Source organism: Cottoperca gobio, chromosome 5 (genome assembly GCF_900634415.1).
Source record: "Cottoperca gobio chromosome 5, fCotGob3.1, whole genome shotgun sequence".
Taxonomy (NCBI): domain Eukaryota; kingdom Metazoa; phylum Chordata; class Actinopteri; order Perciformes; family Bovichtidae; genus Cottoperca; species Cottoperca gobio.
The window spans coordinates 10,748,825-10,765,604 of NC_041359.1; the positions used below are offsets into that span (position 1 = coordinate 10,748,825).

The following is a 16,780-nucleotide window of genomic DNA, read 5'->3' on the forward strand; positions in this document are numbered from 1 at the left end:
TGTCCTTTTCTACCTCCGTCCATCCATCTTTTCTCGCTTAATCGCTCTTTATCTCCCTCTTCATCCATCCCTCCTCGGCAAGACTCCCTCTGCCCCTTTCTTCCGTCCCTCACACACCTCTTAGTTTGGAGCTGCATTATGTTCTCCTAAGAGAGTGAGTGTGAGTGTGCGTGTGCGTGTGTGTGTGTGTCTCCAGTCTATGGGCAACGGGGGGTCAACAAAGAGCTTGCTTTCCTTTTCTTCCTTTGATGGTAAAAGCAAAGAAAAAATAGACATTTTAATTGAAGCCTCTTTGTGCGTGCGTGCGCGTGTGTGTGTGTGTGTGTGTGTGTGTGTGTGTGTGTGTGTGTGTGTGTGTGTGTGTGTGTGTGTGTGTGTGTGTGTGTGTGTGTGTGTGTGTGTGTGTGTGTGCGTATGCGTATTTAAGACAGTGAGAGACAGGAACACACACCGCCATTACCTGAAACAACTTTCTTTTGTAAGAACTAATGGCCAGGAGGCAATTTCTTTACTCGGAACAAAGGCGACTGACAGACAACACACACAGACAAAAAGCCACATGCAAGGACTTGTAAACCTGTGCACACATACACACACACCGAGACACACATTCAGCCAAAGCATCCAGTTTATTTGGTGTGGGTACACACAGATTTGCCTACAAGCAACAAAACAATTCCCATCGTCTTTGTATGACATACAACTAGGGGCAACAATTTTAAACAATGTAGTCATGGGAGAGAAATCCACCAATCTTAACACACAGACACACCAACGTGGTCAGAGCCCAAGGAAAACAAGTTAAAAGGGTTAATCCATCTTCTATGGAAGAGACTCAGTGTCGAAAGTACTGTATACAGTAGCCCCGAGAGTCCATAAGGGTTAACGGACACACAATGCACACAGTAGCCTATATAGGTCTCTGGAGCACTGGAGGGTAAAGGTGCTATGGCATTCCCGCAGGTCTGGAAGCTTTAAACAGCATAGATCAGCATGGAATAAAAGGCGTGTCCCTTGAGGTTGGAAAGCATTTTAATGGAGGCTACATTCTTATGTTGGTTCTGCAATTTAAGGCACTAAAAGATCACCACATGAATTGGAGCTGATAGTAAGTATGGAAAGAATATTCCCCTCTGTGGTCTCTGCAGAGTTTTTGGCTGGAGACCACATTTAACGTTCTGCACTGTTTTCTAAGTCGCAGGACTCCGCCGGGGAAGAAAGAGTTAAGCCAACAACCTTCCACTGACTTTGGCAGCAGGGTCTTAGAAATGCAGAAGTGGGGGATTCTTGTTTCTGATTTTCACATGGTGCATGTGGCGCTGAATGAATTTGTGAGTTTGCACTCACTGGGGCTTTTTCTTTTCTTCTTAAGACTCCCTCCCAAAAAAAAGGAAGTATGGGTGTGTGTCAAACCTGAAAACAGGACCTGATGATGCTCTTTTTCAACCACTACTTCTAATCCACTATTTCACAAAGAAGTGGGCATTTAATTAAATATACATACATATACACATTTGTAGGTTGCAACTAATTATTTTCATTATCTACAAATCAAATACTTTGGCTATAAAAATGTAAGCAAATTGCAAATTGAGTAACACTCCAAAACCAAAGGCTTTTCAGTTCATCATCCTATAAGACCAAGAACAGAACATATTCACTTGGTGGGTGTAACCAACCAGTGAATTTCTTTCTTTAGATTAAATCGACAAATCGTTTAAGCTCTGCTGCATACACAGACTGAGAGCACGACATACTCCCTAAACTGTGATATTAAATGGGAGTGTTGAAAGGGTTAAAATACTGGATGAAAGTGAAGAATTATACTTACTGTGTATATACACAGTACATGTGGGCTGTCAATTGGTATTCAAGGTCATACATGATACAATACATGAGGATTGCACAAAAAAGCACACAAATATATATATATATATATATATATATATATATATATATATATATATATATCTAGAGTGGTCCCTGGAAACAGCTAGAGGTCACGCATGTTGCTGTCTAACAGCCACAACTGTGGTGGTTTCCCCCGGGTGGAGCTGCTTCAGCCACTTCACACTGCAAACGATGAAATATAGGCATTCACATGGCACCAAACACACGCGTACACACAACTCAGCCCACAATAACACTGATTGATTACAGATGTGTGATGCTTGGCCCACGCTGAAGGAAATGGTTGAATAATCATTCCCCTATGATTGCCATTTCTTGAACGCATCACATCAAAAAAATATGTCTGGGCACACATTACGCCGACCTCAAGTGGATTTTGTCAATAGTAACCTCCATTCAGAAAATCCTATGGAAACAGCAGAATGCAATATGGGCTTATTCACAGGAGCGAACGGTGTTGCTGTTTGAAAACACTGCTGTGAATTATGGCTATTAAGGTGGAAGGAAAACACGTACGGCAAAAACACTCGTTCATTTGGCAGCGTGAATTCATTGGGCAGTATGTTGCATTAACAGGCGTCATGTCTCTCCACAAAAATCTGTTTTTGCAGAAGAAAAATGCACACAAAATATGTTTTTGTATCATGAAGAGCTGGGAAGGAGTGGACAAGTGAGAGAGAGAGGGGGGCAGAAGTGGCTGCAAGTAATACTGAGAGCATGGTTTCAAGTTAAGCCTGCAATTCATCTGTGTCTTTGTACATGCATGCGTACAAAATGTGCGTGCACAGGAGAGAAGTGAAAGAGCGGTGGACGACAGGACACGAAAACTATTTGGAATCAACCGCAGGCGCTGTTCCTTTGCAGCCTCCCACCTTGTTTTTATATAAGGTGATAAAAGGTTCTCACAGTGCAAAGCCGCACACACACACAGACACACACACACACACACACACACACACGCAGTACTAGGAGTATATTGGCAGATGCAGGTGCCTTTTACCTGGCATGTATGTATGCGTTTGCGTGTGCATGTGGCCGGCCCCAAGCCGAGTGAGCGATTTCTGGGTGATGGCATCTCATAAATTACCCAGAAATCTCAGCGGTGGCCTTGAACTCATGGAGACACTGCTGGAGTTTCTTCAAGAAGACTAAACAAATGAAATGATGCAGAGTTGTATGTGTATATGTGTTCTAAAGGCATGCATGGACACGCTTTTATGCTGATTTATAAAGCAGAAGCGCAACCTAGCTACAAGTTCATAATATAAAGTTAGTGGTACGGCTTCCAAATACAACACCAGATGGTTGTGAGTTCAATACCAGCGCTGCCACCATTGTACCCCTGAGTTGTTCCAGGGGGACTGTCCCTGTAGTTAGTTCACTGTAAGTCGCTCTGGATAAGAGTGTCTGCTAAATGACCTGTGATGTAAATGTGTCTCAGTTGTCAAAGTTAGTCGACATCACTGTCAAAGAAGAATATAGGTCCCACTCGCATACACTAATCCACGGACAGACACACCTCGAGAACAACCTCTGTGTTTATGATAATGAGACGTAAAAGCCTCATAGGGCTCATCACCAACGTCAGCAGTGACGCCACTGGCTCCATGGAGACAGTTTGTTTGATTGGTTGTGTCTCAAAGGTGTTGGACAAAATGCACGATGCATTAATAACATCTCGAGGGGAAAGTGTTTCATAGTCTACCTACAGTGTTTCTACAGGCTGATGATTTAAACCTCAAGACTAGAGAGCTTCAAGGGGGGGACAAAACTGAGGAAGTATTTTTGTCCACACTATAAATTGTTTCTTTCCATGATGCTGTTTTTTTTAGAACATGTGACTGGATCCTAACTGATCAATACTTTAGAAAGAGATATGACTGCTCTAATTCCATATTCATGGGTTGCAGAGTAGTAATTTCTATGTTGAGTGCACTCGCGGCAGACAGTGAAACCTCAAGGAGTTGGCACCAATTTAGAGAGCTGCTTCCAAAAGCTGTCACCACATGTTAATACTGCAATCCAACTGAATGTGTGAGACAGAGGAGGAATATATATATCGTATGGAGCATGTTCAGGAAAGAATACACCCGTAAATGCACGCAAAGAAGTATACAGTCTGGTGAAAATAAACCGATGCAAATATAAGAGGCTGACAAGACAAGGGCCAGTGATCAAAAGATCATCAGTTCAAATCCCCACAGCAGCTGGGAAATGTGGGTGGGGCAAGTGAATGAGTAGCAAACTTCCTCCCTCCATCATCAACCACCACAGGTGCCCTTAAGCAAAGTACTTAACCTCCAACTGTTCTGATGGAGATGCTTAGTGACCAGCAGTGGATGAGTGGTTCAGCAGATTTAAAGGTTTCACATAGTAAAATATATTTTAATAAATTCAAATGGTACCTGTAACTGCGTACAGGACATATTATTAAGCAGCAGTTAAAAATGTATAATTAATGTATGCCAAATGTAAGTTCAAGTAATATAATTCAATATAAGTAACTGAAATCGAACATTTCAGCCAGTAGTTTTATTATACTACGTTTTTATTAAACTGGGGACAAAATAAATGTGAAAGAAAATTACATTTTAGAAGGACAGACTTAGCTGTTTGGGTTCCTGTATCTTATAATCATTTTACAATAAATATTCAGGAATATATTTACTTTTTTAATCGGGAAGACAAAATCAAGCAAAACATTTAAGATTTTATTACTACAGCAGCTCATTTAAACTTAACAAAAAACTCTTACATTTCTATTTAATAAAGCATAATCTGAGCATTAATTGAAAGTGGACTTTGTTCATTGTAAACTGTGGTCATCAGAGTGTTATAGTAGGAAACACAATAATCTTTGGATAAATTGGGACATAATATCAAAAGGGGAAACAAATCTTTGTAGGTTTAAAATAAAAAATGGGGGGGGTTATATTGCTAAGAATCCAAATGTAAAAGTACATTTAGATAGGAACCAGGGTGTGCAGGGTTATTCTTCTAACACACATCAGAAAAACCACATGCATATATAGTTAGATGGTTATAAAAAGTAGCTAATCTACAAGGGAACCAAACCATAAAGCTGGAAGCAGATGTGGGCATTTCAAAAGAAACTTAAAGCAAACAAACACACAGAGACTATTAGCATGCGCAATACAAGCGCAACCCCTGCCCTACATTCTCTGATTACTCCTGATAATGATGTATGCAACACACCACCCACACACAGTACAAGATCAATACATAATTACACTGACAATTAGTATCATTAGAGGGGTGCTGGAGACGGGGATTTGTTGAGCTAAACACTCCTTGGAGAAAGAGGTCAGAAAAAAAGAGAGAGAATTAAGCAGCTCACACAATGTCTGCATGGGGTCTTTTCCAAAAGGTTTTCTATTGTTCTTTAATAATGGGATGAGAGCGACACTTGAGCACAGAGTGGGTGTGACATTGTTAGCTCACACATACCACTGCTGTGCATTCAAAAGTCTATCCTGTATGCAAATGAACAAATTCCTGAATTTCAAATCAAATCACCAAAATATTAACCGAAACACGAATAACGTTTAAGACAACGCGCCCGATCGGTGTCTCTGAGCTCAACTCATTTAGTCTGTCAATTAACTCTGCTCATCAACTCTAGCTCAATTAATCAGGTCTAATTACTTAAACGCATTTGCCGGCACAACCTTTTTGATTAGGTCTGCAGAAATAGGACTGTGTTTTACAAAGGCCACAAGTGAGTAACGTTCATTAGATGATATTCATAATGATGGATTTAATAAGGTTAGGAGCTGGCCAATCCACTTCGTCTTTTCTGTAACAACGTAATGAATACCTGCTTCGTTTGCTTAATGTGGGCTCATGGCGAGCAGAATATTTGTTTTAACGTCTAACAGCAGAGAGAAAACCTGATATTCCTTTATCGATGTTTGTTCAACAAATAACATTACAGGTTTAAAGAACTTAAACAGAGCGAATACAGGATCCTAGAAATAAAGAGAACTCTCATCCTCTGCGCTGTTGTCAGCCATAGTTTAAAGCAGGGGTGGGGAACCTCCGGGCCGTGTACGGCCTTGCGAGACCATTTGATCCGGCCCTCGAGGTAATTCTAAACACACGCAAAAAATCAACTTGAAAAACATTTATACAATCTAGAACGCAATTGACTGGTTTTCCTGGCCACGGTCAGGGTCCTTGAACACAACACGAGCGGAACGTGCCATCACGTGGTCACGTCATGTCAAAAAACTTCAATATTAAACGAGACGGTCATTGACATCAGTGAACGCAGCATGTCGAGTGTAAAACAGAGAAATGTGGATACGGAATGTCGCACTTTCCAGGAGAAATGGACGAACGATTATTTCTTTGAGGAAGTAAAAGGCCAGTGTGCCTAGTTTGTGAGGACGGGCTTGCGGTGAAACACGAAACATGTCAAACTGCACGAGCTGAATGGACGAGTGCGTTTGGATAAAGTTAGCGCTCTTCGGCAGAGTTTGGCCCAACAAGCAGCTCTCTCCAGTGCGAAACATACAAACATGGACAGATAGAGAGGTACAGACTATTGCACCACTGCGATCTACAATACTCACTTTTTATAATTTGTGCAATTATCACCTTCGCAAAATGGAGTGAAGGACAGAGTGTGAATGCACAAAGTAGACAGTACAAACTGAAACGTGCACATAAGTTAGATCAATAACATAAGTGTTTAGTTTATTTAATGAAAGCGCACCTGTCAATGTGAAAAGTGAGTTATCCCGTTGGCGGGGCGCAGCACCCCTCCAAGACAATGGTAGGGGAAACACTGGATGGGTTATAACATTTGCATTTGCTATACTGCTGTAATCAGTCTCCAGTTCACCACAGGAAGTTACACATTGTGATAACCATGCTCCTCTTAGCAGCTACCCTGGCTTGAAAACACACACACACACACACACACACACACACACACACACACACACACACACACACACACACACACACACACACACACACACACACACACACACACACACACACACACACACACACACACACACACACACACACACACACACACTACACTGATAACTTAAATCTCCAGCAGCAGCAATATCTCTGTGTGAAATAAAAAGGAGCTAAATCGTTCAGTATATGCAGCAACAGTCTTTATACTTGACCCCACTAAACTAAAATCTAGATAAAGAAAAGAAAAAACATACATCAAACATATTCCAAGGAAAGACACATCACAGCGCCTCCTACACTGCCTCATAAGTGATGTACAAGTAATACCACAGCAAAGCACTAGCACGCAACTATAAATCTAAATAAGCACGATGCAAATGTGATCACTTCAATATCAATTTCAGGTTTAGCATCAAACCTCACCTTTGACACTGATGGTCTTGCAACAGCTGAGCTATGCAGCATGAAAAAAATAAATACTTGAGATTGACTCTTTTTGTCTTTTGCTAGGATTGATCTCCGATTGATTGATGCATTGGCTTGTGACACAGTTCAAAACCTCACCATCCATCTGGTGATCGAGAGAAGGCAGCTTGACATTTTGAATAGTCTGTGGGTCAGATGTGTGCCTCATGTAGAGACAAGTACCACTGGTGCTTTCAATTAGGGAAACAAATGTCCAAACCAAGTGGTTTTTTCCATAATGTTATCCGACATCTGATGTCCGATTGAAAGTCCCAATTTCAGTCATTCAAAACTTGCTGTGTGATGATTTTCAGTCCTAACCCAATATTTCTGGACAATTAGTGCAAGTGAGCTTTTATACAATTTGTAAGGCTAAGGCCAGTGTGTTTAACAGCTTCATAGCCCTGTATTGACCAAACACAGCCTTCATCTCCACTTCAATAGATTCCAATGGTGCGTTGTATCATTTCCATGGAAAAGCGTAAGTCATTGAAAGTGAAGGTTGCAAGAAAGTGTGTGCAGGATATGGACGACCTGTATCCATACTCAGCATGAACTAAATAAACAATTTCAAAAACAGAATGCTAAATAATGCTGATCAATAAGAGCGTGTCTTGATCAGCCCCAAAGCAAACCGTCTCCGGACATCTGTACAAGACTGTTGTTAATTGTGCTGAAGCTAATATGACCGTGATTCCCTGTGCTGCCCTGGTGTTGAATTCCATGACTTTCTATAAGTAATGTTTTCTAATAACGTAAAAAAAAAGGTGACAGCTGGCTAGTTTAATGTGTTGCTTGCTGTGAAGAAAAGCTGCTGCAAAAAGCTGCTGCAGATGCCTTTTGCAAGAAAATATATTCTGCAAAGTGACCCCCCCTGAGCAAAAAGATTCCCTGACTTCCTCTAACTGGAGGACACCTCTATAAATTCAGTGATATTTCATACACCAGAAGAGTTTTGTTGTGTTCCTGAGTCCTTCCTTATTATAGCACCTACTCCGTGATATACACGCCCTGTCAGATGAGCCACAACACACACGCGCACACACACACAGCATTGACATGACAGAGAGTCGTGCTGCTGAGGAGGACAGTGTGGTGGCCAGGTGACGGACACCGATATTATTTGCGCAGCAGCCAGCATTCAATCACCCTCTCCTCTCCTCCCTCTATCTCTTTCCCCTCTTTCTGTCATCCACCCTTTTTTTCTCCTGCTGTTCTTGGCAGTGGTGGCCAAAAGATTTCTGGGGCTATCACTCTTCCTCTCGTCCTCCTCTTCTCTCTGTCGGTGAATCACTGCCTCCCCTCTGAGCACACCCTGGCTGTAAAAGGCTTGCTGCTCTCTCCTTGGCTTTTCGCTCCCTTTAGTCTCTCCTCTTTATCTACACAGATTGGAATCTGACTGCTTTTGTCAAGTCAAACAAATTTATAATCAGGCAGAAAAATGGCTGAAAATCCTATTTAAAACACGTTCAAAGACATTTTGAAATGTGATTCAATTCTATTTCTAAAGACGATCAGTCTTTCCAGTCAAATCAAAATTCCAACTGTCACTCAAAAAGCAACATAACATATTGGACATCCAAAGCGCAGTTAACCAGCTGCGAATGCGGCACAAAACATGGCAGCATCAGTTATCGTACGTACTGTATGCATACCTGCAGTACACTCGTTTCCACAGCCACTAGTGCAGACAGGTTTAAAATGCCTGAACACTCAAATCTATGCATGATCATAGCAATGTGTACAGTCAGTGCTGAAGACCAGGTTTGAGAAACTTGCACATTCGCCTGCATTCTGGACGGAGTCGACAACAGTGCTTGTTTCTCCTTTTTGTACTTTCTTTATCAATCTTTTCCCCTTTCCCTTCAAGCCTCTTCCTTGGCACGCTCTGTTATTTTCACACTTACTCTGTCTCTCTCATCTCCTCAACACCATCCTTCAAATTCCCTTACTCTCTCCCGTACATTGCTTTGGCGTCTAACTCTCCCTCTCTGTCTCCGACTCCCTCATTTTTACGCCCGCCCACGTCCTGCACCTCCTTTTTTCTCTTTCTCGTCCCTCTCTCCGCTCTCTTTTATTTACCTCCTGAAACTCGTTCACCCTGTCTTACTTTCACCTGTATACCTCTCTCTCGTCTTTCTCTCACTCTCCCTGTGTGGAAATGGTTTGTATTGATCCACTCTCAAACCGGAGAGAAGGTCAGAGGTTCACTAATAAAGCTCAGGGACAAAACAGAGACACACAAACAAATAGATTGCCGCGCACACACACACACAGCAGACAAATATAGCCAGGTAACAGGGCTGAGGTGATGAATGGTGTGTGTGTTTGTGTGCGTGCTTCTTCCAACACACATACTTTCATAACAGAGCTGCTTCTAATGTGTCCTGACATTTGTGTTTACAGAAAAAACAGCCACCACATCACCCTAATGACCGCTAGAGGCAAGAAATTATGATCCAGCACAAATTTGAACTCCACACGGTGAGATGACAGAGCGCCAGGCCATCCATCATGGCTGTGTGGCTAACAGCTGTCCAGTCCTCCCTCTCCCCCCCACCGCCTTGCCCTTTCCACCGCTCTATGGCAGGGTCAAACTAAACCTATTCACTCTCAACCCTCATGTCACACAGCCTTTCCCACACTGCTCAGTCAAATGCAGTTGAGATAGGCATTTATACGTTTGTAGCCTAGAGGCTAGAGAAGTGCATTTGAATTCCTTGAGTGGCTGGGAAAATCCGGGTGGGGTTCAGTGCCAAACACCGAAAGCTTAAACCGTCAGAGAGCTGTGGAGCAGGAGCCAGTTTATATACCTAGATCAGCTGGAGAAGAGGAGAAGAAGTTTGTCCTTTACTTAAACTAAACTGCTGCCAATAATAGTCGATAGTTGAAAATGGCATCTATTAGCTGGCTAATGCAACTCTCAACTTATTGTGCTAATTCAGTTCTGCTTTCTGATCCGGCCTGTGTTTCTCTGTGCTTCTTGTGTTTAGTCATGTTGCAAAATACCAGCTCCCACACTGAAGAACTATATCAGGCATCTGATGTCAGATTTGAGGTCGCTCGGACAACATACTGAGGTTAAGGTCAGTGGTGGGCAGCTGACAATTAGGTCACCGCTTAGGGCCAACGTGGCAGACGTCATTAACCTGAGGCTGACCCCTCGAGCCTCGCTGCTGTCGTGGGGTCAGCCAATAAGCTTATCTCCGAGGCTATTACATCAACAATGTTGACAGCATATATGGGACAAAAGTTATTTTTTGAGAGGATGTTTAAGTGGTGATAAATTATGAGTGAAACTAATCCTTATTTATTTTTTTTACTCCCGTAACCATGGTAACAGGCCTGGCTGGCAGAATGGGATGGGGTTGCCGCGGGATGATCTTCCTGCAAAATAACTCTTACAATTAAACAAAACTCATAGTGCACGCTGGCTAACAAGTATGACACTTTAATGGAAGCCATCTCAAATGTAACTGGTTACATATGTGCTTTCCCCGCTATAACAAGTACAAATGCTCTACAAGCTGCAAAGGTCCGGTTATGTGAAATGCACACCGGTATGTTTGGAGTCTTATCAAACGTAAACACAGTGCACAGCCGTTTACACTCCTTTGAGGTTGGGTAGTCAATCTATGGAGAGTTATCATGACAGCAATATGTTTCTCCTCTAGCTAAATGCTGATGAGGTAAGCAGCATATCAGCACAGTGCAGCAGTTATCTACCTGGCATGTGCATTTGCACATACAGTACTTGACTGGCCAGCACTGCAAGTTACCGGATGATGTTGCACTGCACCACATAAAAGGTGGAATCAAATTCTTTACTGCACTAACCTGACATTTTGTACCACAGCAATCTGCACCAAGAGCTCCTGCTGCACCAATGCAGAGGTCTAATTGAAATAAATGAGCCTGTTTTTTTGGCTCAGAGCTTTTGTCTGTGTGATGGGCACAAAGAATGAAAAGCATTAAAAAAAAAAGAATCAAGACAACCACTTAACGGGAAATAGACTATATCTACAGAAAGCGGCAAATGAGAGGAAGAAAGGGGGGGGGGGGGTGAAAGAGGACTCGGCCGGGTCGTTCACATCACTTACACGACCACACAAAACACACCTGTGCACTCGAGCTATTGCAGACCTACACAGAGAAAGAGCGCTATTCTTACCGTGTGTGTGTGTGTGTGTGTGTGTGTGTGTGTGTGTGTGTGTGTGTGTGTGTGTGTGTGTGTGTGTGTGTGTGTGTGTGTGTGCAAGACACCTGCTGGAAAAAAAGATGTGCATTGACAAAGCTTTAAAAGCAGGTATTTTAATTAAGCTATCTTAAGAGAGAGCGAGATGGAGGGGGTGGATGGGTGAATTTAAAAAGCACACAGGATGGAAGATGAGGTCGCTGAGACAGGTGGTCAACTAAGAGTGAGGCACACTTAACACTAAAAGATGAACACAAAGACATAAGAGGCTTCTGGCAGATGCTGCCTGAAGAGAGTGGGTAAGCAAGGAGATTGAGGCATGAAACTCAGAAAAAATAAAAGGATGTGAGCAGGTATTTATGTTCACTACAGAGAAACTAGAGTGCGTGCTGCTGTGTAGTGCCTTAAGGTCTCCAGTGTGACTGCATGTATGTGCGTCTGTGTGAGAGGTGTCCTATGTAACGCATGCAGGGCCATGCACCATGGATCAGTTAGTAAAACCAAGTCTAGCTCATGCTATCCCCCAGGATCTCACACTGCAGTGCACCGAACCACTGTGTGTGTGTGTGTGTGTGTGTGTGTGTGTGTGTGTGTGTGTGTGTGTGTGTGTGTGTGTGTGTGTGTGTGTGTGTGTGTGTGTGTGTGTTACTCCTGAGTGACATTTCACAAATCCAGGGGACTGGGCTAATGATGTCCCCTGTCTGACTAAATCAAAGCACCAAGAGGTTGTAGGGAGAGGGAAAATGGGCAGAAAAAAGTGAAATAGAAGACAGCAGGAGGAAGATATAAGAGCCTTTACATTAACCACTGCAGGACAGTAGTAGTGGCCCTTATAAATGAATGTAGCATGAGTAGGCCAGTATTCAAGTAGCAGACGCACAAAAAAAAAAGTAGAGTGAAGAAATAAAGAGTAGCAGACACAAACTTGGGAACATCAAGACTAGTCTTTAATATTTTAATGAATACTGTATATGTGTATACTGATATATGCTAACAAGAATATTTTTTTGTAGTGTTCTTCAGAAAAGGTATTGCAATGGTGAAATGCTGTCATACATTCACATTAGATCAGTTCCCAAAGGGGCCAGCTAATGCAGTCAACGTTTTACCATCAAAACATAATGTGGGTTCTTTGAGTGATAAGTGAACTGGTTCACTCTAAGGTAAAAGGTGGTATAAATAAGTACGTACTCAACAGAAGTCAAAAAGCAAAAAGAACAGATTTTAGCTTACCGAGTTGATGCAGGCGAGCTCCTTGTTGAGCAGCCAGGGTAAGGAGAGTTTGCCGTCTCCCTTGTAGCAGGACTGAATTCTTTCTTTGATCTTCTCTTTTATCCTCCTCAGGGTGAACAGACACAATGCTGACTCTTTGGGTGGTTTGGCCCGATTCTTCTGACCCTGAGAAAACACTGTGAAGAGGATGTCTTCATTCTCAGAGATCCCCAGGGAGTTGGCCAGCTGCCGGCCTGGCCGAGCCAAGAAGGCATCCTGCACCAGGCGGTACTCTACCCCGTCCTTAGTGCAGCCAATTGGGAACTCTACGTAGGAGTAAAACTTGGGGTCGTCCACGCAGAGGCGGACAATTTTGGAGGTGAAGAACTGCTCTCCACTGGCATCGGGGGAAGTCAATTGAGTATCCAGCTGCATTGTTAGATAATAGACAAACTGCTCACTGCTGAAGCTGTAAACATAATAGATGTCGAAAGCGGGAAACTTGGACAAAGTGTCTGAGGGGATCTTCAGTTGAGAAGAGACAAACTCATCCTGATAGACAAAGCTGAACATGTCTGCATTTTCTTCATTCTCCATCAGCTTGCGGCTGGACAAGGTGGGGAAGTACTCAGATTTGCCATCAATGGGGGTTCCAATAAACAGCTTGCTTGTTGGACTATGAGGGGAGCTAATGATGACCCCGGACATGGTACCCGACTCTGCCACACTGGAGAGGTAGTGCTCCTTGCGGTGGTGGGGCTCACCGAGCTTAAAGAGGTCATCCAAACGTAAAAACTGGCAGATCCCCTGCGAAGTGCTGCCACAAGCAATGAGGCGGTTCTGGTCATAGTCTATGAGGAGAAGCTTGTTCACATTGGGGGTCTGGGCCAGTTCATGAGGGCAGGACTGGACACTAGGCGGAGGGTAGCATTTCTCATTGTCCACCACTGGGCCAGTCATATGGCTGCGCAATTTGGTCAGGTTGCTAGACAGCTTAAAAATCCAGTTGACAGCTCCCACATAGACTTCTCCAGTTTTGTTGTGGATGGCCAGATGTGTAAGCCCCGACTCAACAGGGGCAAATTGTTTGAAGGGTGGGGGTTGGCCTCCAGAGAAGGATGAGCTTATGATAAGCAAAAACCCCAACAGGAGAAACAAGTTCCCCTGGTCAGGGGAAGCCACTGACCGAGCTAGGGGACACATATCTGGGCTGTCTAGAGGCAAGGCTTAGGGGGATGGGGAAGGAGAAAGAGAGGAGAAGGAGGAGTACAAGCTCTGGTACCAAAACCCAGGTCAGGATTTTCTTTCGTTTTTGCTCTTCTGTCCAGGAATAAGGGAGGACAGTTTGAGGGAGAGAGAAGGACGAAGGGAGGGGAAACAAAACTCCTATTGATCTGCTGTCCCGTTGCAAGTCGTCATCGGGAACATCATCCACAGAGGCACGAGGTGGGATCCCTGGAAGGCAGAGAAAGAAAAATATGGTTAGCGTCGAAGGAACATTTCCTATTGATTATGCATCAAGCAGGCAGAGAGGCCAAAAAGGTTCACAAATTGCACAGCCAAAATTAGAAAAGAAAATCAAGCTGACATTTGCCCCAGTGATAAATAAATAATATTAAATCAAGTCTGGAAGGCAAATGTGTGTCTGCATTTAATTATGAGTGAAGATAGCAGGGGAGGCATGGGCCAATTATTAAAGGCTCTGTACACATAATGCGAGTCTTGCTGGAATGAGTTATAGACTCGCAACATTGAACTCCTTAATATTTCATAACTTTCAACTTGACCGTGGTGGCTTTGGAGGAAGCATGGGTTTGAAAAAGTGCCAGTGAGCACTGTTACATCGACAGCAAGCAATATATAGCCATAGTCTGCTCAAAGGCTTTCGTGTATGGATTCAATGCTATCAACACACTATACAGTAACCCCTTATTGAAATTACGCCTGCAGTTCTGGCGACTGTATCAGGCATCAGGCTCTTATGGCAGATCAGCAGGTCGCCCAACACACTGCCTTCCCTCAGGGAGCAACGCAAACAATATACACTAATATCGGGCCAAATATAGCAGAGAGAAACATATAAACCCTTGACTGAGATGTATGCTGCATTTTGCACGATCCTTTTTCTTGAAGTGTCTCCATCTTACACAACACACACTCAGACAATCCTGCCCCCTCGTTTCAGACAGCAATCCCAGTCAGCACATGCATAACCTGCCTGTCACTTGCTATTCAGTTACATATATGAATAAAGCAATGTTCAGACATACAATTGCACTGCATCAAAAAGGCGACCTCATCATTCTGTACAGTGAGCGTCCCGCTGTAGGCTCAGGCAAAAATAGTTGAACCTGGTTCATCTTCTGCTGCAACACAGTGCAACGTCGTCCTGTAATGCACGGCAGTCGAAAATCAAATACATTCAAGCACACATGGCAGGTAAAACACCTTACATAGAGGGCTCAATGTAACTGATTATTCTGAAACTGTCAAGACCAGGGATTGTGACCAGTACCTGTGGCAACATGCCTATACTAATGTCACCAGTAAATCTTTTCTTTCTTTACACGGTGCTATTTTCAGTCATAGCCCAAAACTGCCCACATTTCAGTGCGTATTTCCCTACTTCTTCTTCACCACCATCATTGCCTCATACAAGCCATTTCTGATGAATAAAGAACGGGGGCTTGGCAAATATGAATGTACTTATTGCTTATTTCACAGACCACACACACTATACCCCACAGCTGGTATCCCTTGACAACCAGGGATGCACACAACAGAGGTGGTATATAAAGGGCAGGAGTGAGATAATTTATAGGATGGAGGTTTTACAAGTAAAGGACAAGGAGGAGGAGGAGAGGACTCCTTTGGTCGTCCTCCAACGACAATACAATGATGATGAGGAGCAGGGTTTACCAGGCATGTGTTGCTGCTTGACAGGCCAATCATGTTCCAGCAATACTGGGACATTAGTTCTCCTGTAAATGCCGATTATGCAAAACAGGACGCAACTCTCCCAGAGACCCCGCACTTCCATTTCACCTTGACTATCAAAGTGTCTGCACGAAGGGTGTTTTATGACCACGCCGAATCGGAAAGTATGAGAGACAGTATAGAAAGATGAGGAGCATATGAAGAGGGAGAAGGGAGATAAGGGAGGCAAAAACATAAGATAGAAGAAAATCAAAAGAAGGACAGAGAGGGGCGAGGCGAAGAGGAATGTAGGGTTTTCCTTTCTTTCCCTCCTCATCTCGGTTTCCGCCTTCTGCTCTCCCTGTGGTGAGCCACAGGAGCAAGGCTATCCGTCTATCAATCACCAAGCATACAGGTCAGCTAGTGTGGTCAGTTTACCAAGCTCGGAGGGATGAATGTGTTGAATGAGTTTAGGTTATAAAACCTGTTTTTTATTTGTGTGTTATTCAGCTATCTTTGAGAGAGAGAGAGAGAGAGAGAGAGAGAGAGAGAGAGAGAGAGAGAGAGAGAGAGAGAGAGAGAGAGAGAGAGAGAGAGAGAGAGAGAGAGAGAGAAGAGAGAGTTAACACTCAGAGGGGAAACATGCACTTTTGCAAGCCTTGAAAGAATGAACCACCTCAGTAAGAGGAGTCATTAAATTGCACATCAATTTTAGTCGCTGCTGCAAATAGTGTGTGAAAGAGGAAAGAAAGAAAGAGAGAGCGAGCAGGAGAAAAGAGAAATAGTAGTGGCGATGTTCATGGAATAGCAAACCATAGCTCAGCTGAGACAACGCTGGCCAGGTTCAGGGAGAGGTGGTGTCATCCAATTTCCACAAATGAAAGGCCGGGAGAAGATGTATAGGGGAGAGAAACCAGGTAAAAAAGAGAAGCAGAGCAAGAAAAAAAGAAAGAGAAAGTAGAAGGCCGAGAAGAGGAGAAACTGCACGGACAGATAGACATAGAGAGAGAGGAGCAGTAGGAGCCAAACAGAAGGCAGAACCTGAGCTGCATTTTAATCAGAGCTCTACCTGCGCTTGAATCAAACACCAGGGGAGCGAGTTACCTCAGCGCAGTAACTGCAGGC

General features: G+C 43.4%; 1 protein-coding gene across 5 annotated transcripts in view; it reads right to left on the reverse strand.

Annotated features, from left to right (window-relative positions):
- plxna1b (plexin A1b) overlaps positions 1–16,780 on the reverse strand; it is a 185,371-nt gene that overhangs the window by 138,426 nt on the left and 30,165 nt on the right. For 4 of the 5 annotated variants that reach the window (XR_003832241.1, XM_029430969.1, XM_029430968.1 and 1 more), the window contains exon 2: positions 12,761–14,194. Coding sequence is in view for 4 of the 5 variants with exons in the window: in XM_029430969.1 (XP_029286829.1) it covers positions 12,761–13,942 (1,182 nt within the window). In the remaining variant the exon portion in view is untranslated. Of the gene's footprint in view, positions 1–12,760; positions 14,195–16,780 lie in introns of those variants that run through there. The other variant, XM_029430967.1, reaches the window with a different exon arrangement.